General features: G+C 35.6%; 1 protein-coding gene across 4 annotated transcripts in view; it reads right to left on the reverse strand.

The window, feature by feature from the left end:
- zmp:0000000979 overlaps positions 1-22,920 on the reverse strand; it is a 90,322-nt gene that overhangs the window by 32,685 nt on the left and 34,717 nt on the right. For all 4 annotated transcript variants that reach the window (XM_068223562.2, XM_068223561.2, XM_021478851.3 and 1 more), the window contains exons 11-15: positions 22,714-22,875; positions 20,682-20,813; positions 16,466-16,543; positions 960-1,018; positions 255-347 (exon numbers count right to left, since the gene is read on the reverse strand). In XM_068223562.2, the coding sequence (XP_068079663.1) occupies positions 255-347; positions 960-1,018; positions 16,466-16,543; positions 20,682-20,813; positions 22,714-22,875 (524 nt within the window). The remainder of the gene's footprint in view (positions 1-254; positions 348-959; positions 1,019-16,465; positions 16,544-20,681; positions 20,814-22,713; positions 22,876-22,920) is intronic.

The raw sequence follows: 22,920 nt of genomic DNA on the forward strand, positions 1-22,920 counted from the left end.
GTTCCGAACCATACCATACCATACCACTTAGTGGAAACAGGCCACAAAATAGTGCTTAGCCATTACTAATCAAAAATTGAGCTTCTGGAACATGATCATAATTGCATGATCCTAATACTTTTTGGCATAAAAGGAAAATTATTTATTTTGACCCATACAGTGTATTTTTGCATATTGCCAAAAAATAAATAAATAAATAAATACTCATGCAGTCACATTTGATCTCCTTTAGTCAGTGATGGGAAAAGACTCACCTGCGCTTCCTGAATGTGTTGACTGTAGGAACCTAATAGACGTTGCCTCTTCTTAGCATTGGTTTTCTCTGCCGCTTTATTGACCTTAAACACCTACAGAAAACAGCAGCACACACACATTTTGTGCTACTTTCAGGAAACCAATTATCCTGTAGAATTCCTAGATGTTTTTAGTCTCATAGATCACTAAAGACTTCCTGGAAAAAGTTGTTGAAGTCAAGATCAAAAACCCTAAAGAAAATGTTTGATTAGTTTACAGAGCAAAGTTCTTGTGTTTTTGCCATTGCTCTGCACAATGTTAAGGATCACAGCGACGGAAAATATCTCCAGTGCCAAAAAAGCTCTTAGCGGTGTCCTTGAGTTCTTAAAATCAATGTAAAAATGAATCGCACCTTACATGTTACTTGATTGATAAAAATGACTGATCAACACATGCTGCGCCCGCACAGAAGTAGAATGAGGAAATTAATTGAGATGGAACGCATTCTGGATTGTTCGGTGTAATGGAAAAATCATTAATATGGAAACGGCGCTGGCTTTGATTCAAAGGCATTTTTCTGACTTTGCTTTATTGAGGTGGGGTGCACTGAACTTTAGTTCATGGTTAATTCCTCCTCCCTTGCTGTGAAATACATCATACTGGATTATAAAAGTGTCTCTCCCGCTCAGCAGATACGGAATGGAAAGGTTTGCTTGAGGTCATACCTCATGACTAGAGTCAAGCTGTTCCCAAGTAGATTCTTCAGAATTACTGCTGACTTCCTCTGCAAACAAACAGACATAGCATGTTTCTGAATTGCTTTTTACAGGACATTATACATGCATTAAAATATAAATTATCATTCAAAAGTTTGTAGTCAGTAAGATTTGTTGGTAATGACACTTCTTATAGGTGATTGTAAGTACTTAACATAAGCGTTCACAACCATGAAACTTCAGTATGTCACTGGAGTGTAATACACTGCTCAGAAACACAAAAGGAACACTAAAATAACATATCATGAAATAATGAAATATTCCAGCCTGATCTCACGAAATAACATAACTATTTTATGTTTTGTCAGTTAAGTGAAATACGTTCGAGTTCAGTCGTGCAAAAATGTACCCCACCCCTTAACCCAGCCATCATTGGGGGATTAGCAAATCCTACTAAATTGTACAAATGAGATCGTAAGAATTCATACGAATTAGCCACTAAATCAAAAAGTAATGAATTGCTGTGATATTGTGTTGAATATTGAGAGGTAGCTAATATTCACTGTCTCCTCCACGTCTCCTGATATACAGTTGAAGTCAGAATTATTAGCCCCCTGAATTATTACCCCTCGATTTCTTTCTTTCCCCAATTTCAGTTTAACGGTTTAAAAAAGATTTTTTTTAACACATTTGTAAACGTAATAGTTTTAATAACTCATTTCTAATTTCTGAATTATTTTATCTTGGTCATGATGACAGTAAATATTATTTGACTAGATATTTTTCAAGACACTTCTAAACAGCTTAAAGTGACATTTAAAGGCTTAACTGGATCAATTAGGTTAACTAGGCAGGTTAGGGTAATTAGGCAAGTTATTGTATAATGATGGTTTGTTCTGTAGACAGTCAAATAGATAGCATAAAGGGGCTAATAATATTGAAATTAAAATGGTGTTTAAAAAATTAAAAACTGCTTTTATTCTAGCTGAAATAAAACAAACAAGACTTTTTCCAGAAGAAAAAATATTATCGGACATGCTGTGAAAATTTCCTTGCTATACTAAACATTTGGGTAATATTTAAAAAAAGAAATAAATTCAAAGAGAAGGTAATAATTCTGACCTCAACTGTACTAGCCTGTCTCCTGGTAGCGCTTCTATGCTCTTCATTCTACGCTGACAGACACAGCAAACCTTCCTTCCACAGCCTTGCCACTTGTGTGGGTTGTAGACTTTAACTGCATCCCAAATGGCACACTATACACTATGCACTCATGCACTATGTACTTATGCACTTACAGACTGAACAGTATAGTATATGTATGTAGTGTCGTCCCAAATGGCACTATGTTTTTTTACTAAGCGGAAATTCAAACCGTTTCCCTAATGACGTTTGACGGTTGCCAAATCAGTGAAATAAACGACCAAATTATCAAATAATACCTGCTGTGAGTATAACCGCATTCACCATCGGGAGGCGCTATAATCACTCTCGTAGGAGAATTTTGCTTTCACCATCCAAAATAAATAAAGTTATCCAACATGTGCGCCCGATAGCTCCGCCCCTTCCGCTACGTAAGCAAACCTGCGGTCGTTGAGTGCGTGAAGTGCCCATCATTCCACACTTCATTTTACCGGCTGAATAAGTGCATCATCCGGGTAATAAGTGCACTTATTATTTTTAGAGTTTTCAGTGTGAACACACTACTTACACTATATATACTACAAATGCGTGGAGAATAGTGCGTAAGTATGCGATTGGGGACGCAGCTTTTGTCTCATGCTACCACTAGAGTGAAAGTATGGCCGGCTTTCAAAAGTGACAAAAACATCAGCCAGAGGCATACAAAATGAGAAGTGATCTGTGGTCACCACCTGCAGAACCACTCCTTTATTGGGGGTGTCCTGCTAATTGTCTATCATTTCCACCTGTTGTCTATTCCCTTTGCACAGCATGTGAAAGTGATTTTGTCTTGCTTCCTAAGAGGGCAGTTTGATTAACTTGAAGTTACATTGGGTTGTTGAAGTGTTCCCTTAGTTATTTTTATTTATTTTTTTAATTTTTTTTATTTTAACAGTGTACATTAAGCATTAACATTCTTTTCATTAAACCTTTGGCACAGAATAATAAAATAATATCAAACTAATTAAACATGACAATGAATAAAATATGTTGAAACTTTAAAAAGAACAACACAATTCACTTTTACTTATACACTATTCAGGAGCCATGTGGCACCTTCTGACATTCATTTCACTCTTTGTTGAAGGATTGAGGTCTTCGCTAAGGCCATTGTGCTGAGGGATTGAGATGCACTGAACAATAGGTGCGTCCCAAATCGTATACTTATGCACTTTTGTACACCATTTAGTAGTATAAATAGTGTAAGTAGTGCGTTCACACTGAAAACTCTAAAAATAATAAGTGCCCTTTATTAATTCGGATGATGCACTCGTTGAGCCTGTAAAATGAAGTGTGAAATGATGGACACTTTACACACTCAACGATCGCAGCTTTGCTCACAGAGCTTTCGGGTGCTCATGTTGGATAACTTTATTTATTTTGAATTATTAAAGCAGAATTGTCCTACAAGAGTGATTATAGCACCTCCCAATGGTGAATGAGGTTTTTCTTATGGCAGGTATTATTTGGTATAATTTGGCAACTAATTTGGCAACCGTCAAACATTATCAGGGAAATGGTTTGAACTTACGCTTAGTAAAATAACCATTAGTGTTCCATTAGGAACATACATATACTATGCTGTTGATCGTGTAAGTGCATAAGTACATAGTGCATAAGTGCATAGTGTATAGTGTGCTATTTGGGACGTACTTGACGGAACAACCATGGTGGGCAACAGCAGAAAGGGTAAATTACTGCAAAACGCATAAAATTAATGATGACTGTATAAAGAAAATGTAGAATCCTAGGCATTTTAGAAGATTTGAAAATTCATGTCAGATGCATTTTTTGTCTCGAAAAAAAAAAACCGCATAGGTATATATGTCAACCTATAGACAGCACTATATTAAAAGGCACCTATTTGATCCCTTTTTTCAAGATTAAGTATGTCTTTCGTGTCTCCAGAATGTGTCTGTAAAGTTTCAGCTCCAAATACCCATCAGATTATTTATTATATCTTTGTGTATATTGGAAATTTGAGCTGTTTTAACTTTTGTAGCTGTGCTTTTAATGTAAACAATTCCCTGCCCACCATTACCACATGTGTGTCAATGACAAAGAGATTGCTTGCTATTGCTACAATGGGGGTAGCTTTTCCTGCTGCATCTCACGCATAAGCAGCGAAGTGACATACAAGAATGAAGCAGATCTCCCTTACTACAGTAAAAACTTTCCCATAACTTTGATATATTTGTTGTGGAGTTAATTCAAGCCTTTCTGCAACAATGAGTCACACACAATGTTGTTATAAAGTTCGCACTCACACACACACACACACACACACACACACACACACACACACACACACACACACACACACACACACACACACACACACTCACACACACACACACACACACACACACACATGCGCGCGTTAGCTTTGCACTGTTTTTGCATGGCAAATGTGACAGTAGGCTGTTTGAACATCCGCTCAAAAATAAACCTGATTTAACGTTCACAAACTAGGATTGAAGCGTCTTCTTTTATAATTGTACTGACATGTGGTTGTTTTAGGAATTACGAAGCTATTTAACTGTCTTTATTACAAACATGCACTCCAGTATCACAGTGGACACAATAAACCTTCTGTCCAAACAGCTTACAAAAGATGATTTTCATCATAGGTGCCCTTTAAACACAACCTATATAAAGCACATATCAATGTCTTATTCTGTACAACAATATTTAAATCCCTTATTATAGCTAAACATAAGTACCTAAGCATGTGTAGTGGTAAATTGAATATGTGTGGCTCAAGTTGACAAGCTGTAAATTCCCCCTGTCAACTGTGCTTATCATTATTATTATTTTTGTAGTTTTATTAAAATAGAAATCAATATATTTCTATTCTATTGTATCTTCAAATAAATCAATCAAAATATTTTGGTCATATGGTTCACTTATAATCATTTTAAGTAAATATGAACACAGTTTTATAGAATAACAGTGGTGTAAAGTAATAAATTACAAATACTCAATCTACTGTAATTGATTAGTCTTTCTTAGGAATTGTAATTTACTTTGTGGTTTTAAAGATGTGTACTTTTACTTTCCCTTAAGTACATTTTTAGTGTTGTATTGGTACGTTTACTCCACTACTTTCCTTAAAAGTACATTTTTAGTGTTGTATTGGTACGTTTACTCCACTACTTTCTTTTAATCTGCAGTCACTACTTTATTTTTATTGTCTATGGGGATTGGCTGAATAGAAAAACCAGTTCAGCGATTCCTGTCCAAATCAAATCGCACATAGAAAGTTAATGGCATCATACTGAAATACCTCAAGACGATTTACAGTGGCGTAGCGGACGGGCCCCGCGTCGTCGCAATTTTTAATAATTGAAAATCCGGCAACCGCAATAATCAAACTCCTGGGAACAACTGTGGTCGGAACCAAAGTTCACAGGTGTGTGTTTTTGAACACCTCTTTCGGTTTGTGATTGCTCCTCAGTTTGTGAAGGCTTCCCCGCGTTGTCGCTCAGCCCCGCTTGCCTTTACCGCTCCTTAATTTGTGATCGCTTCCCCGCGTTGTCAATAACTAAATGCACTACAGAATGTTACATTTACACACATACACAAACTAGATGTAAATACATTAGTTTTTACAGCGTAATACTCATCACTCACTACTTTTGAGTACCTCTAAAATGTCTACTTTTTACTCATTCTTTGAGTAATGTCTACAACAGGTACTGTTACTCTACTTGCACTACATTTTTGTGGAAGTAATGGTACTTTTACTTTAGTGTGATTTTTTTCAGTACTATTTTCACCACTGTAAAATAATAATTATTATGCTTTTCCCCCATAATCGAGGACCAAGTCGTTGACAGTGGCAGGAATGTCAAGAACATTATCTATGGAATTAAATTGACTTACTTTTGACTTCATTACCAAAAAAAGTCAACAAAACAAAGCGAAAACAAACAGTCATTGGCTGTTTAATAAATCACATTACTGCATATTATCTTTCCGGTTGGGTTGGTCACAAACAAACAAGCGAATTGAGTTCACAAACTGCCTACAAACTGTTTTGCCTCTGCCATAAATCTTGGTTTTGACACACAGTTTGGAACGTCAGCGCTGGTAAATCTCCCACTGGTAATTACGACTTCATGGTGGCGCTCAGCTTGTAAACACAATCATTCTGACATGCCACGAATGCTCTGGTTTGTCATTAGGATAAGGTCTAACATGCTCTCATCATGTGGATGAACCTCATGAAGAAAAAAAAGTGTCTCGTCCACTAGGGGGCACAAGTAACAGTCCCAAACGTGATGGCTTACAAAATCCTCAACAGCACAGCACAGCCTGCCATGCTAAATTTATTCATAATAGCATGTTTATATGTCTAGTCACTTCTCCGTCAAATCCGGTATGTCTTTTTGTCTGAGAAAATAGTTCTGAAGTTACAGCGTGGTTTGATTTAGGTTGTAGAAAACCAACCGCAGCTACTCATTTTGCCACTTATACATTGTAGTTTTCTGACACAGATATTCACTTTCGAATGCCAGGTTTCTGTCTTCTGCTTTAAACCGTGAGACAGCCAGCTTGTTCGGTGTCCCGCTGTAGGATCGGCCGTGTTTTCTTTGTGCCTCTCTCTGGATCACGGCCTGCAGTCTGGACACAGAGCGGCCGGTTATTTTGCAGCCAGTGATGGTTTATTTTTCAGCAAGTCTGTCTGCTTTAATGGGTTCCAGCGCTGCTTTGATGTCAATGAGGCAAAGCAACGGGTGTGTGGAGGAGATAGACGGTATGAGGGAACGAGAGGGGGGGATGGAAAGAGCCTCGTAGTTTGGCCTGTGAACGCAGCAGCGACCTCATCCTCCAGAGAGAAGGGCTGCGTTTTGTTCCACATTCTTGCTGTGCGCTGCGAGCGAGAGACCTTTGCTCTGTCTCTCCACACCACACTCACCTTCCACGCCCTCTGATCTCACACACCCAACACTGCAATTATTCATCCTGCATGACACACATCCTGCCGAAAAAGCAACAGGAGCGCTCTTCTGCTTGCTTTCTCCATCTCGCTTTTTCTTGATTTTTGTCTGTTTCTGTCAGAGCCCCTGCTGAACGTCTTTCCAAACATGAGATGAAAGCAGAATGTAGGTCACTGGATTTGTTTTAACTGGACCTGCGCTTATATTGCACATATAAAATATAATAATATATTTTTACACAAGATGTTGTAATATACAACATCTTATGGCATTAGTTATTATTCCTACTAAATGATTGTTATATTAATTGCTCACTCTCATGTTGTTCCAATCCCATGAGACCTTGATTCATCTTCAGAACATCTGAGTGCAAATCTGAGTGCTCCCTCATCCTCCATAGAGAGTAATGCTCCAATTAAAGAAACCAAATAAACCTTAAATTAAATATACTGTACATTCTCAGAAATAAAGGTACAAGAGCTGTCACTGGGGCAGTACCTTTTTAAAAGATACATATTTGTCCACAGTAGTATCTCAAGGTACATATTAGTGCCCAAATACGCCTAAAATGTACCTTTGAGCTACCAATATGAACCTTTCAGGTACAGATATGTACCTTTTGAAAAGGCACTGCCTCAATGACTGCTCTCGTACCTTTATTTCAGAGTATAGTGGTTCAATTGGAATAGGTGCAGTATGTAAGTTTGACACCCAGTGTTTGAACTAGGTATTTCATTCCTGGAGCAAAACACACGCAAGTGCAGGTTGCCAGATTGACAAAATCAACAGAAGTGTGCCTGGCTATCCAGCCTAAAGACTGATTTAAGGCTTATTTAAGTCGTGGTCTAAATAAAAGCAACAGCATGCAATAGAAGGAATATTTTTTATATTAAAAGGAGTTTTTGTCCAAAACAACTCCTGAAATTTATATTTTAGAAACTGTGTCTATTAATTGCAGCTGAAAAAGAAAAAACTGACATTGATCACCTCAGGTAGACCTCGTGCATTATTCAGTGTTAAATGCTAATAATGTAAGTTTGAATGCTATTTTACATGACATTTATTGCCATACTACTGAAAACAGCAGCAGATAGTTTTACCTCAGTGAAATAAATCGTCTGGAATTGATCTTTAGAACTGTGACTCAGTGTAAACAAACACATATCAGTGATTCAGCATCTACATTTATAATGTTAAAGAGGTTCAATATGTATTGATTAGATTATAAACATAATTTCGTTGGAGTGCAGTGAGTGCACAATTCTGTGCTTCTGAATGGCTGCATTTAAATTTCTGTCGTGTTTCATCTGGTGTAATCAGCTAAATTGCTTATCACTGCAAATCTTATAATGTAGGATGCTGTTTGGACACGGTGTTACAACATAGCCTACTAATAACCTACTCACCTAATGTTTACAGTCGTAATATTTATATTATTTGCTAATTAACAGCCCCCTTATGCGAAATTCTGAATCTGTGTCTCGGTCTGTGCATTTCCGTCGGGATTGCATGCTTTTGAGAGCCTTCATGACTGAATGAATTAAATAAAACTGGACTGACACAGTTTCAATTTCAATTTACAAGAACTTCAATATTAAGCTGCTTTGACACAATCTACTATAGAAAAAGTGCTAAAAAATAAAGTTGAATTTAATTTAATTGAAAATACGTGTTTTTTCACCAAGGCAGCCTGGGGTGCTGAAATATAATTGGCTAAACTGGCATTGGGCGGGTTAAATAACTAAAACAAAGATAGACATTTCCGGCACGGAAAGCAGATTTTCAAAGCAGAATATCTGACTTCAGCATTTTTTTTTTTTTTTTTAGATAAACAAGAATGTTCGCTTAGCATGTTTCTTAAATATCTGCTAACATATTATAGTATTTTTATGCTTTAGAAGAGTCAGAAACTTACATACAACACCTTTAAGCTACAAGAATATTTTTTTGTGCGCATATAAAACAGAAATAACTTTATTCAACAGTTTCTTCTCAGTGTCAGCTTACTGTATACAGTATACTTCACTTTACTGACACTGGGAAGAAAGAGTTATATAACATTTATTTTTTGTTTTATGTGGACAGAAAAATGTGTTCTTGTGACTTCATATTATTACATTTGAGCTGCTGAAGACAAATGGTCTGTTTTGACTGTTTTTGGCACCTTTCTGGAGCATCTATGACCACTGTTGTCTATGGAGGATGAGAGAGCTCTCGGAATCCTTTTAAAATATTGTTATTTATGTTCTAAATAAGAATAAGCCTCGTGGGATTAGAAAAACATAAGGGTAATAATAACAATTTTATTTAAAGGGGGTGAATTATCGCTTTAAATGTGAGATTGACGACTAAACTCATCTTGCAGGCACAAGACATTAACATGACATCAGATTGATGCTGTACCCTATAATTATGCATTTTGTTTGGAAATGAAAATCTGGTTGATGTCAGAACCAAACTTCAGGCCGACTTCAATGTCTAACATCCAACCTAAAATCAACCAAATATCAACGTCTAATGATGTCACAGCTTGATGTTGTATGAACGTTACCACTAAGACCTCTATCATTCGTTAGATTTTGATTGCCACATCTGATAAATAAATGTCAGTATTTGACATCAATATGACACTGGTTTAAGATTTAAGATGTTGCCTTGATGTTGAATTTTCCAACACAACCTAGCATCATTTAACAACGTTATTGGACATCAAAATAACGTTGTCTTTAGACGCTGCCTTGACATTGAATTTTGTTCACCTGACGTCATTACTTCATCTAACCTAATATTAACATCTTATGATTTTGTGTGCATGCTGGGCACTCTCACTTTCTTTCGCTTATTCCCTGCTTCATCAAGGGTCCCATGTCAAATTGTACTACCAATTTCTCTGTGAATCGTTTTACGCAGAGGATGCTGTTCCAACCACAACCCAGCACTCCCATCAACACACACTATAGCCAATTTATCTATACCGCATGTCTTTGGACTGTTAAGGAAACTGGAGAAAACGGTTTGTAATTTGTAAATTCTCTTGCTATGACTTAAAATGTCAATCCTTTTTCAGCTGGAAAGTTTAGTTGCAAGTTTAATGTGGTTTGTCAGATGATTAAGGAAATTAAAGCAGTGATGTCTAAGCAGGCATCTCAAAAATGAGAGAAATGTAGGTATTCTCGCTGTATTTCATCCTCTAATTGTGCAGAATTATGCATAAAAGGTAGATTTGTAAAACTGCAAATACATTAGATCATGTGGTATATTCCCTTTATACATCCTAGTCAGTAAAATATTGTGTGTGTACCCACAATAAAATGAAGAGACCACTCTAAATCTTCAGACCTGAACCCCACAGAAAAACCTTTGGAAAGTGATCAAGAAGAAGACGGATGTTCACAAAGCCAAGCTGCTCGAACATTTGTGCCAGCAGTGGCAGAAAGTCATTAAACAGCAATGCCAAAGAATCCTGGAGAACATGCCAACAAACTCTAAAGGCTGAAAAAAGGGTTATTCCACTAAATTGATTTCTGAATTCTTCCAAATTTAAAAAATTCAAAGCCTTTTTTTACTTCTCATGGTAAACATGATATACATTTGGCTCTGTCTGTAATGAACACCACCCTTCTCCAGCTTTCCAGACACCCCAGAATGCAGTGTGGCACCTTTGAACACTCCTTACTATTTTCAGTGACCAGCTTGTTAGCACGTTGTCAGCGTCCAGACAGACGACCATCAAACGTCCCAAAATAAGCACACGTATTGGCATTTGGTTTTAGGTTAGCGTAAAGAGCAGTCTGCAGCACTAATGTCTGTTCAAACAAGAGTTCATGCAAAAAATGAGTTTCTTACATTTGAGTTGTTCCAAATATGCGTTATTTCAAGCCAATTCTGTGTGTCATACGGACTAAACCAACCGTTGGGTTAATTTTTTAAATACTAATTCCTTACATTTATAGAGTGCTTTTTTGGACAATCAAAGCGTGTTTACACACATTTTTTGGGGGAATCTAGTGGGAATGAGTGCTTACTGAACTAATTATGATATGGGGATGGTTAGGAGGCCATGATAGACAGAGGCCAATGGGCAAGTTTGGCCAGGATGCCGGGGTTAAACCCCTACTCTGTTTCGAAGGACATCCTAGGATTTTTATTGACCACAGTGAGTCGGGACCTTGGTTTAATGTCATCCGAAAGACGATGCTCACTGAGCTGTAGAGTCCCCATCAATATGGGGCATTAGGACCCACACAAATCGCAGGTTGAGAACCCCCTGCTGGCCTTACTAACACCACTTCCGGCAGCAACCTAGCTTTCCCATCCAGGTACTGACCTGGTCAAAGCCCTGCTTAGCTTCAGTGGGTGACCATTTGAAAGTTGCAGAGAGCTAGATGCCGGCCATTTTAAATGAATAGGAACAAATTTAACTCAATGTTTGGGTTAGTCCATATTTTATCCAATTTGGGTTTAAATTATTTCTGTGCCTATGAGTTCTTTGTTTAAATGAACACAAATGAAGATTTTTGAAGAATGTTGTCGACCAAACCATTGTTGGTCCCGCTGACTTCCATAGTTATGTATTAAAGTCAATGGGGCGATCTTTAACTTTTTGATTGTCAACATGCTTTAAAATATCTCTATAAAAAACTGTCTGGAACAAGTCAGCAAATTTTCACTTTTGCGTGAACTGTCTCTTTAAAGGTTCCTTGAATTGAAATAAAAATCTTAGATGTTAGTTTCAGTCTGTTATTTTTAAGGATATCTATAATCTAGTCTGTTATTTTTAAGGATATCTATAATCTAGTAAACAATGAGAGAATTTGCGTTTAGAACATATACGTAACACAGATATAAACTTCTAAAGCTTGCAGTTTCTCACTTTCGCTTAAACGGATCTGCGATGCAATGGTAAAAACTACTAGTTTAGAAAATAATGTGAAAACTCTTCATATATTAGAGTGTTATTTATTGCCACTCAGTAACCAATTAATACAGCACAAAATAATAATAATAATAATAATAATAATAATAATAATAATAATAATAATTATTATTATTATTATTATTATTATTATTATTATTATAATCAAACAATAGTCCATTTCTTTTTGGACTTAAAAATAAATGAAATAGGTTTTTGACTTTTAATCATAAGTAATAATTTTACACTGATAATAAATGACAGAACAATAATTAAACAAACAAACAAACAAACAAACAAACAAACAAACAAACAAACAAACAAACAAATAAATAAATAAGAAAGTGTGTTTGTCTAATGTAAGTCTAAGCTACATATTAGCTGAAGTATTTCCCTTTTATATAGAACAATTGCAGTCAAAGGCTACTAAAGCTCTGTCTGGAAGGCACTTTTGACTATATTACAAAATTGTTTGGTATTTGTTTATTTTGTTGTGTATATTTTATACAAAGCATGAAGCTGATCGGTCAGTTCTTGTCACGAGACTTGTGGTTTGCTCGCAAAATTCTTTCAGTTAGGTGCGCCTAAAAAGCATGAGTGTGTTGTGCTGCTTACGCACCACATGGGTGTCGCTCCCAATATGTGCACGCAAGCTGCCCGCCTCCATTGGAAATAATGAACTTGCGCACAAAAGACGCAACTTGTGAACGGCCCTTATTTAATCAACGATTTTTTTTTTCATGTCACCTCAAACTTCAGTTTCTCATCAAATATTGACCAATCAAATGCTCTCTAGTGTCTGACATGTCCCGCCCCCTTCAAAACATTTTCCATTTGTTTTTCATTTCTTATTTGCACTTAAGCTTGCCCGCTTTCACTGCCAGAACTGTGATAAAAGGAAATGAAATTGGCAGTTTTTTTTTAAAAAGGAGGGGCTATGTACCACTCTCTTCTAATTTTTCAGTTGAGATTACTTCAAACAGTGAATAAAAAAATACACATTTCACAGCACTTTACTTGACCTTTAATAGTCGATAAAGTCAAATTTAAAGTCAATGAGTGTGCGGCGGGATTATCAACTTTTTGGTTATCAACATTCTTCGAAATATCTCTTCAAAAAATGTTTGGCACAAGTGAGCAAATTTTTATCAACTTTTAGGTGGACTATCCCGGATAGTTCTGGGAAATTAAAAATAAAGAATGGGTTTAGATGTTAGTTTCAGTTTGTACGTTATAAGGATATCTACTGTATAGTTGAGCTCCAAAACAGTGGCTAAATTCACATTTAGAAAATATGAAGACGATATAAACATCTTATGCTTGCAGTTTATCATTTCCGGCAAAATGCATCAACAATTTTTTCACGTCACCTCTTACTTCAGTTCTCATCAAATCTTGACCAATCAAATGCTCTCTATGGATGCTATAGTATCTGACATGCTCCGCCCCCTTCAAGACTTGCTTTTCATTTGATCTCAACCACTCTCACTGGCAGAGCTGTGATAAAACCAAACACTACTGGCACTATGAAACACTATTATAATTCACAAAAAAAAATTCAAAGCACTCCACAAGACCTTAAATAGGTGAATGACTTGCTGTAACACTTGACCGGTTACTAAAATGTAGCTTTACCTCAAATTAACCAGGAGTGGGTTTACTTGTTTTAAACATTAAACTAACAAATAAAAAAGTACTCTGATGATGCCATCATATGGTTGTGCTGCTAAACATTGATTTATATGGTTATGTAGCTGCTGGGACGATGGCCATTTGCTCAGTGAGTCTTTATTTAGAAAGGTTCTGTTTCAGAAGGGGTCTGGACGGGAGGTGGGGGTTTCGCTGGGGGTTGAGTTTCTGACCAGTGACAGGATAAAGGAAACAGAGTCGCTCCAGAGGTCGGCTTGAGAAAACACAGCCTCTGTCAGTCACACAGACTCTGGGCTGGGATTAGGCCTCAGCCTGGGGGGGATCAGGTTTCTCTGGCTGGGATCCCTCACTGCCCGAAACCACTACCAGATGTGGAGCAGCCAGCCTGAGAGCGGGACGGGGCTTTATCAGCATGTTTGTGTGTTTGTACTGTACTGTTATAATGTGTTTGCTGGAGTCTATATGAGATGAGTTTGAGGACTGGGTGAATTTATTACAAAAAAAAAGTTAGTTATGAAAAATGCTAATTTGCTTTTTGTTGAAAGGTTCTTAAGTAAAACCTTATGAAAAATACAACATTTACAGTTCATCGGACAATGAACCCAACAGATGGAAACATATTAATAAATGATCTTTTTTAGTAAATTTTAAACATATATTATAACATTATATATTTTATAACAACATTTAGCACTGGTATATGTTCATTATTAAATAAATTAATAACTTTATTCTGCAACAGTGCATTCAGTAAGTCAAAAGTCACATTTTGTTGTTATTTGTTGATCATTTAATTCATTAAATTAAATTAAATTAAATTTAATTTAATTTAATTTAATTTAACTTAATTTAATTTGATATTTTTAAGTTAAGTTATGAATATATTGTTGTAACAATTTTACTTGTTTCTATTCTATGGTTGTTATTGTATGAATCTACAGATGTTACTACTTCAATGTGTTCCTTTTGGCCCCATTCATACCGTGGCCACGGTAGTAATTGGTGCGCCAGCAGCTTTTGACCGCTGGGTGGCACTTTAACCACAGATATTCACCTTTGCCTTTTCACAATACTAAACAGACGGTTCTGTATGCGTACCTTGTGTGATGTGATGTGTTCAATTAAAATATAATTTTTATTTAGTTATCTTGGTAATAAACATCATCTTACACTATACTGTATGTTTTGGAAAAGATACATGGTGAGAAGTATAGCCATAAGCTTTAAAAAACAAATATAAGAATTAAGTTCTTTAGCCTTTAGTGCCCTATAAAATTGTGTTGGGGTGAAAATAATGTTTTGATTTCTTTGACCATCATGGCGATGTTATTACCTCAAATCTTAAACGTGTGCATAAGAAAAACAGCAAAATAATATTAAGATTATCGTGCCATTGGAGCACATCACCTGATTGTGAACTTGTGACCACGTGAACTTACTTTATCAGTAGGCTGTTTAATATTTATTACAGGCTGTGTTATAAATATTTGACCAACTGCCACTTCATGTAAAACACTCTCATGTTTGGATAAATTAATTAAATGAATAGGCATATCCACACACAAAATGAGCCGCATATTATTTATCGTCTGTTTATTTTCTCAGTTCATTTCTTTTTCACATTAAAAAAGCGCTTTATGTCCACTAATGTGTAATAATAATAATATTAATAATAATTAGCTAATAGTAATTACCTATATACATATTGCCAGGATGCGTGGTGATTTGACTGGGTCGAAAGCAAAATTGTTACCTGTTGCACGGCATAGGCTAGCCTATAGTGTGGAAAAATATAAATAGATACGTTTCCCAAAACCATCGTTAGCCAACTAAGGTCTCGTTGTTACAAACATAGTTCGTTGATTTGTCGTTTCCCAAAAGTTAGTTCATAATAGTTTCGTTTTTACATATAGCATTGCATAGACGTTTTTATCGGACTTTAATTAACGCATGAATTCTGAGTAATTATTTTAAACATAAACCTGCGTTTTAATGACGGATGTGGGTGTTGCAAAATACTTTTTAAATAAATGTTTTGTATTATTATTATTTAATGTGAACAACACTTAATAAAAATTTAAATGTATTTATTTCACCACTTATTGGAAAAACTATCAATTACAGTGCTTCTCGCACTTGTGGTGGTAGCCCGATTAAAACACACCATTTACCCACATCACTTAGTTAACTATATGCGATAAACAAAACATAATTCCATTTTATCCAAATCCCTTCCAACTGCAACCCATCCCTGGGAAACACCCACACACTCTCATTCACAGTCATAAACTGGGGACAATTTAGCTTACCCAATTCACTGTACCGCATGTCTTTGGACTTTGGGGGAAACCATAGCACCCGGAGAAAACCCACGTGAACGCAAGAAGAACATGCAAACTCCACACTGAAACGCCAACTGACCCAGCTGAAGCTTGAATCAGGGACCTTCTTGCTGTGAGGCGATAGCACTATCTATTCCGCCACTGTGTCACCATTATATTATATTATTGTATATTGTAATACATAACATTATATTATTTTAACAGTATCATTAGTTTTATTAACTGTCTAGTTTTCATTATTTTATTTTAATATTTTTTGTCATTCTAAGTTATTTTAAATTGTAAAAATTATTTTCAGTTTTAGCTGTTTGTTTAATCAAATGAATGCAGCCTTGTTGAGCAGAAGACATTCGAAAATCTTACCAACACCAAACTCTCTGAACGATAGTATAATTTTATATTGTTCCACATTAACCATTGTGAATATGAAATCTACACCCTCTTAATGACAGATTATGTGTCCTTAGAAAAGAGAACTCTTACCTTCATCTGTGTCCTGGTCCTGTAGAAGTATTGTCCAGGGTTGTTTCAGATCTCCCTCAGATGTCACAACCTTGAGGACTGGAGACACATTCTTTATGATATGATCATCTCTGTGTGTTTTTGTTTGCTCTGTCCCACTAATACTGACAACAATTTACATTTAAAATTATAATGGCATGAATCACACATATTGTAAAGAATTACCTCTTGTGAACATTTAATGTTTTTTTTTTTTTTCTTTAAAGCAAAATGCTGTTTTATTTTATATATCTGTCAATATTTGGGAGTTTTGGTTTTTCATATAGTAACTTTTTATTCTAATGTAAAGAAAACATTCAAAATAAACATTTAAGTTTATATTTGTTGCAGTTTATCAATTTAAACCTGTAGATTTCAATTACAATACATGTTTTCTCAAGATGATTTATTTCTCTTGAACTAAGTCATAAATCTCCAGTAAGCAGGTCTTACATAAACCATGTTTATTCATATTATGGGTATGAATAAAGTTTTTTAGAGAGGGAAATGTCCAAGCATAATTTGCCAGATTATATATAGCTGTATTTTTTACTAAATGCTTTTTGAATTTTTGAATGATAAAAATAAACTTCCCAAATCCCCTCGTAAACCTGATAGGATTTATTTTGACCAATACGCATAACACAACACACAAAAATGGGTCTGTTTTGATACTGATATTGGTCAGTATCATACAGGAGTTTACAGTACTAACTATTCTTTTTTTTTTCTTTCTCCGATAAATGTATTTTATCCATTTAACATCCAACTGTCCAATATATTAAGAGAGGCACAAGTTATGATAAAAATGACAATCTGGTCATATTTTACATGAGGAGATTTTTGCCATTGAGTATTTCTTATTAACTTTTATTTGATAAATATGAGAATACTTTAATTTAGAATAATTAGAGAACAGAATAATTTGTAAATGATACATGATACATGCTGCTCCTAAAAAATCACTAAAGTACAGTCAATACCTCGGATTGTCCAATGCATTTTAGCCCAAACTAACCAATGTTTTTTTTTTTTTTTTTTGTGAGCACTTGAACATGGTGCACACCAGCTGCTTTTCCAAAGCACATCTGACATTTTCAGGCCTGATATTTTGTACAGATAAAAATGTAGCTTTTTGCAATTATTTTGCTCTGAGAAGAATGTTGGATTGTTTAAAAGGTCAGTATGAGAATAAGTGCATATGAACCGGAAGTAAGTTGCAGAGACTTTTATTGGAGTGTATTGATGTACTTCCAACTGAAAAGGAATATTGAGTAGTGGGCGGGGCTTTCATTTCGCACATCATTCCCTGGTAGCAAACAAATGGTAAGAGGGCCATGGCTAAGAATATTGTGGCTGAAACTTCAAATATTCATCAACAGAGAGGGAGGAGATTGCCAAAACAAACCTTTTTTTTTTTAATATGGATTATTTGTTCACCTAAAGCCATTGTTCTGCAGATTTCAGTTTCAACCACAATCAAACACATCCGAACCAGCAAATCAAACTTAATCTTGGTATACTAGAACCTTTCAGGCAGCCGTGTTGAGGTAAGTTGGAGCTAAACTATGCAGGACACCGGGCCTCTAGGACCAAGTTTAGACACCCCTGACCTACAGAATAACATAATTATGTGCACTAGCAAAATAAACATTGTAAATTCTAATTTCACACACATTTAGGCCCAATCCCAATTCTATTTTTGTACCCCCACCCCTTCCCCTTGGCCCTTAAAAACAAGTGTTAAGGGGAAGGGCTTCAAAATTTACCCCTAAAAATTGGGACAGCACTACAGCACCTGCACATGTCATCAAATGTCATGGCGATCTCATGCTTCATATGAGATCAGACAATCGCGACTGCTGTAGTTATTCCAGATACGTTATTTTAAACACGAATGGTGTTATAAATATAGTAAAACATATGCTTGTTTGTTGTAAAAATTCGTAATAATGACAAAAAAATACAAATTTTGTGGATCTCTTTACTTCCAGGTGCAGCAGTGGCTGGTGTATTTTGGGAAATTTTCTTACCCCTTGGTTTCGAATGTGGTCCTGAAAAATCTTCGTTCGAAGGGGTATCTACTCGTGCCCTTAGCCCTACGCCTTCAAGCTAAAGAGAAATGGGACACCACTACCCCTTCACAGGAATGCGCAAAATGAGGAGTATGGGGAAAGGGAAAGGGCTAAGAGGTAAAATTGGGATTGGGCCTTAACCTTTTCCATATTATTGCCGATAATGGTGATAGCTTCTACATTTATTTAAATCAGGCGATAAATATAAGATACGTCACTGCATCCCTGCATATTAGTGTATTGTCAATTAATTAATGTCTCATTTGCAGATTCAAAACAAAAATGCTTCCATTTTTTTGCAATCAATCATCTCTGGAAGCCTATGAATTTAGATGCAAAAGCCGCTCTATGCCACATCCGCCAAAAATCAAATAATGACATTAAGTGAATGCTTTAGGCACGTAGTACATGTTTAACAAATAGTTTAGCTTCAAATCATGTAAATCAAAGCATCAGCGAATTCAGAAATAACAGTTGGTTTGCAAAAGCCTCTAAACACTACTTGCCTTTGACAGCAAAAGCCGCTATACCCCGAGAACCAATCAGAAGACGCAGATTGAATCATATGTTTTTAATGTAGCAGCGTGCTGATACACCGGCTTGTATGAGGAGACTCTTTTTTCCACTTTCGATTTTAAAAGATGGAGTTTGATGAATTGGATGAGCCTGTCCGACTGTTGGTGAATGGCAAATGAAAAAGTCCCTTACCTCAAAACTCTGTGCATTATTAGAAAAAGAAAACACACTGTACAGTCGGAAGTTTAACATGCATTCATAACATGCTTTAGCGAGGTGACGCTACTTTGAATGAGTTTGATTTAAAATAGCTACATTAAACATGGAACATTGCCAAATTGAAGCCTTTTCTTTCTTTTAAAGAGCTGGAAACTGTCATTAATGTTTTTATTATGTCAAGACTGGACTACTGTAACTCTTTGTATTCTGGAGTTTCACAGGCATCAATAGCACGCCTGCAGCTGGTTCAAAATGCAGCTGCTAGGCTTTTAACTGGGACGAAAAAATTTTCTAGTATCTCACCAGTTTTATTGTCTCTTCACTGGCTCCCAGTCCAATTTAGAATTCAATATAAGTTATTGCTTCTAGTTTTTAAAAGTTTGAATGGTCTGGCACCGACTTACATTTCTGAGCTTCTTCACTGGCACACTTCATTGAGGCCAATCAGGTCTGAAAACACATTTCAGCTAGTTGTCCCCAAAACGCAGTTGAAATCAAGAGGTGACAGGGCTTTTTCTGCTGCAGCCCCCCGACTGTGGAATGGTCTGCCTTTACAGATCCGGTCATGTTCTTCACTTGGTGCTTTTAAGTCTCATCTAAAAAATCACCTTCTGTCTCTTGCCTTTGATTGTAATTAATTTAATTTTAATCTGTTTTATATATTTTGCACAATTTGTATATATAGGTATAGATTTTGTATGCTGGTCGTTTTGTAAAGCACTTTGGAAAACATCTGTTGTTTTTAAATGTGCTCTATGAATAAAGCAAACAAACAAACAAACAAACAAACAAACAAACAAACAAACAAACAAACAAACGGCAACTCCATTTCACGAAAGACGAGTTAAGATGTTGTTATTTTATGAACCGCCACTTACTTGACAGATTTATATACTTTTAACATGGGGTGGTTTGTGTAATGTGTTTTATGTTTGGTAAAATAATTAGCATCTTTAGCTGTTTTTCAACGATTAACACTGTCTTGTCCCAATTGGTGGATTTAGAGGTTTTTACAAAAAAAGCATAAGTGGATTTAGCTGGTTTTGATGTAAAAGAAAATCTACTTTGTAAAAAACAAAGAATTGTCTAAAGTGACATTTACAAAAGGGTATTTTATGTACTAGCTAATAACCTTATCATTAATTATAAAATGAAACCTAATTATAGGAGCCTGATAGAAAATGTTCATTTACAGAAAAAGAGGTCTGATGAATTTAGAGGGTTTTGCATCTGAACTCTTCATAAAGAGATAAATATTTGTTGTTGTTTTTTACTCTGTTCACCTGAAGTGAAACCTTAATAGACCTATGAACAAAACCCACAAACATTACTTTGTCTTGTGTTTATTAGCTTGAGCACAGAGTAAAAGCAGGTAAAACCCTGATTACCGTTAGCCTGTGTGGCTTCAGCCATTATTGGGTGGTCCTCAGTGTCAACTGTGGGATCCCAGAGAGACAGGCGGATGATTTCACCATCAGGACCCATTATTAAAGTGCCCACTGCTTTGCCTTCCTGCCATTCTGAAAACACACATGCTTAAACTGTCAGGCTGGACAAATGAGAATACGGAAAAATAAAACGTTATACACATTAAGTGGCTACGGGATAAATTCAGACCCTTACATTATATGCAATAATATTTTTTTATACATATTATTTTGCACATACATTTATGTGCTTACTTATTTGCAGTACTTTATATTTGTTGTATTTATAGCTGTGTTGCTATTTTTAGCATCATCTAAATATTTGTTTTTATCGAATAATTATATAGACAGTTTGAGCCTATTGACTAATACTTATATTTTAAAAACAGTCTACATATTTAAATAATATAACTACACAAACGTATCTATATAAATATTAAAATATAACTATACAAAAAACTATATTTTAAAATTGCATAAACTATAATACAAATGTATTAATGAAATAACATGCAATTTTGAAATATTTATTTTGTATTTTTTATATTTGTCTGTAAATATTTGATCTATCTACATTTGTTTTGTTTTACAACAGTACTGTCTGGTTCTGGAATCTGCTTGGCTGATAGCAGTCCAATATTCTGAAATATCAGAACTCCCACAGCCTCCTCACCCTTGTATATTACTCCGCCCACAAAGAGTGAAGGCAGATCAATAAACCCAATACAGTTTGACAAGTATTGCACCTGTTGGACAACATAATGTACTTTTGAGGGTTTTTTGGCGAGATTGTTGTTGTTTAGATTGCAACTATGACATTTATCTATAAGATAGTGCCTATTTTAAATATTTAGAATTTCAGAGATACAGAGCAAGCCACAAGATGGCAACAAAGACAGCATAATAAGCCATTAGAAGAGGAAAAACCCAGCATAATTTTAAGTTACAGCTAATCAAATCACTATAAATCTGGTAAGTGAATTTCTATGTAGTGTATGGAGTGTGAGATGGGACTCACATAATAAGCCCTTACGCTTAGAAGATATAACTCCTATAACTAGCTGGTCAAATCATTATTAACTATCAACACTCCCATTTTTCATGGGAGTATCCTGTATTTCAGACCAATATCTTGCAACCATCCCATTTTTTATTTGTTCCGAAAAGCTCCGGTAATTTTTTGACGTCAGCTGCAGGTGTGAATCAATGGCGGAAGAAAGTAATTCCTAATAAAAAAGGGTTTTTAGACTCTTCGTGCTTAATTTTCTTTGTTTATATACAAGATTGTGCCGTCGAACTGTTGTATAACTGCAATATCACACTCGTAGCAGTGCGATATGACTGTATATCAGCAATGGTGGGACTGGTGCTAACGCACGCCTCCCACCAGTGCTGACATATACAGCCATACAGCATTGCTACGAGTGTGATATTGCTCATTAATAGTTGTTTATTTATCTATTTATTTATATACTGATTGATTAATTGATTGATTTAATACTTCGTATACTATATACCTGTACAGTCTGCACTCACTGGTTATATAATAAATACATATTCATAATATAATCTTAATTAAATATTTTATTTAGTTAGCACATAATTTTTTATATCTATTTATGACATTTTTTTTAAATATGTGGTTCAATGTAACTGTAAATATATTTACATACAGTATAATGTTTATTTTTTATTTGTAGTGTTAAATATTTTTCTATAAATATTTAACTATATCTAACTTCGTAAATATCACATATACAGTACTTAAAATTTTTCAGTTCTTTAGGTCAATGCAATAATAATATAAAATGTATATAGTATCGTGTAATGTAGCTATGCAAAAATTTCTTTGGTATAAATATATGTTATTATTTTTGCTTCATGAAGGATTAACCCTTGACCTGTCACTAAACACATGTTAGGAAATACCCTGCAGTGTCCATGCAGCTAACAGTTCCTTGTTTTGAGATGTGTTCATGAGTCCTGCTGTTACCTCTGAGTTCCAGCGGGATGCAGCCTCTAGTGTGTCCTGTCTGAGCTTCTGTTGTGTCTATGGGCTCCTGCAGGCTCTGTCTGTACACTGCCATAGAGCTCTGTTTACCAGGACCCCTCCGGCCCAGCAAAGGCGGCAGTGGACCAACAGGCAGAGGCTGATCTGATGCAATTAAAGCAAAACAATTCACTTCATTTCTCTTGAAGT

The sequence above is a fragment of the Danio rerio genome, chromosome 9 (assembly GCF_049306965.1).
Source record: "Danio rerio strain Tuebingen ecotype United States chromosome 9, GRCz12tu, whole genome shotgun sequence".
NCBI lineage: Eukaryota > Metazoa > Chordata > Actinopteri > Cypriniformes > Danionidae > Danio > Danio rerio.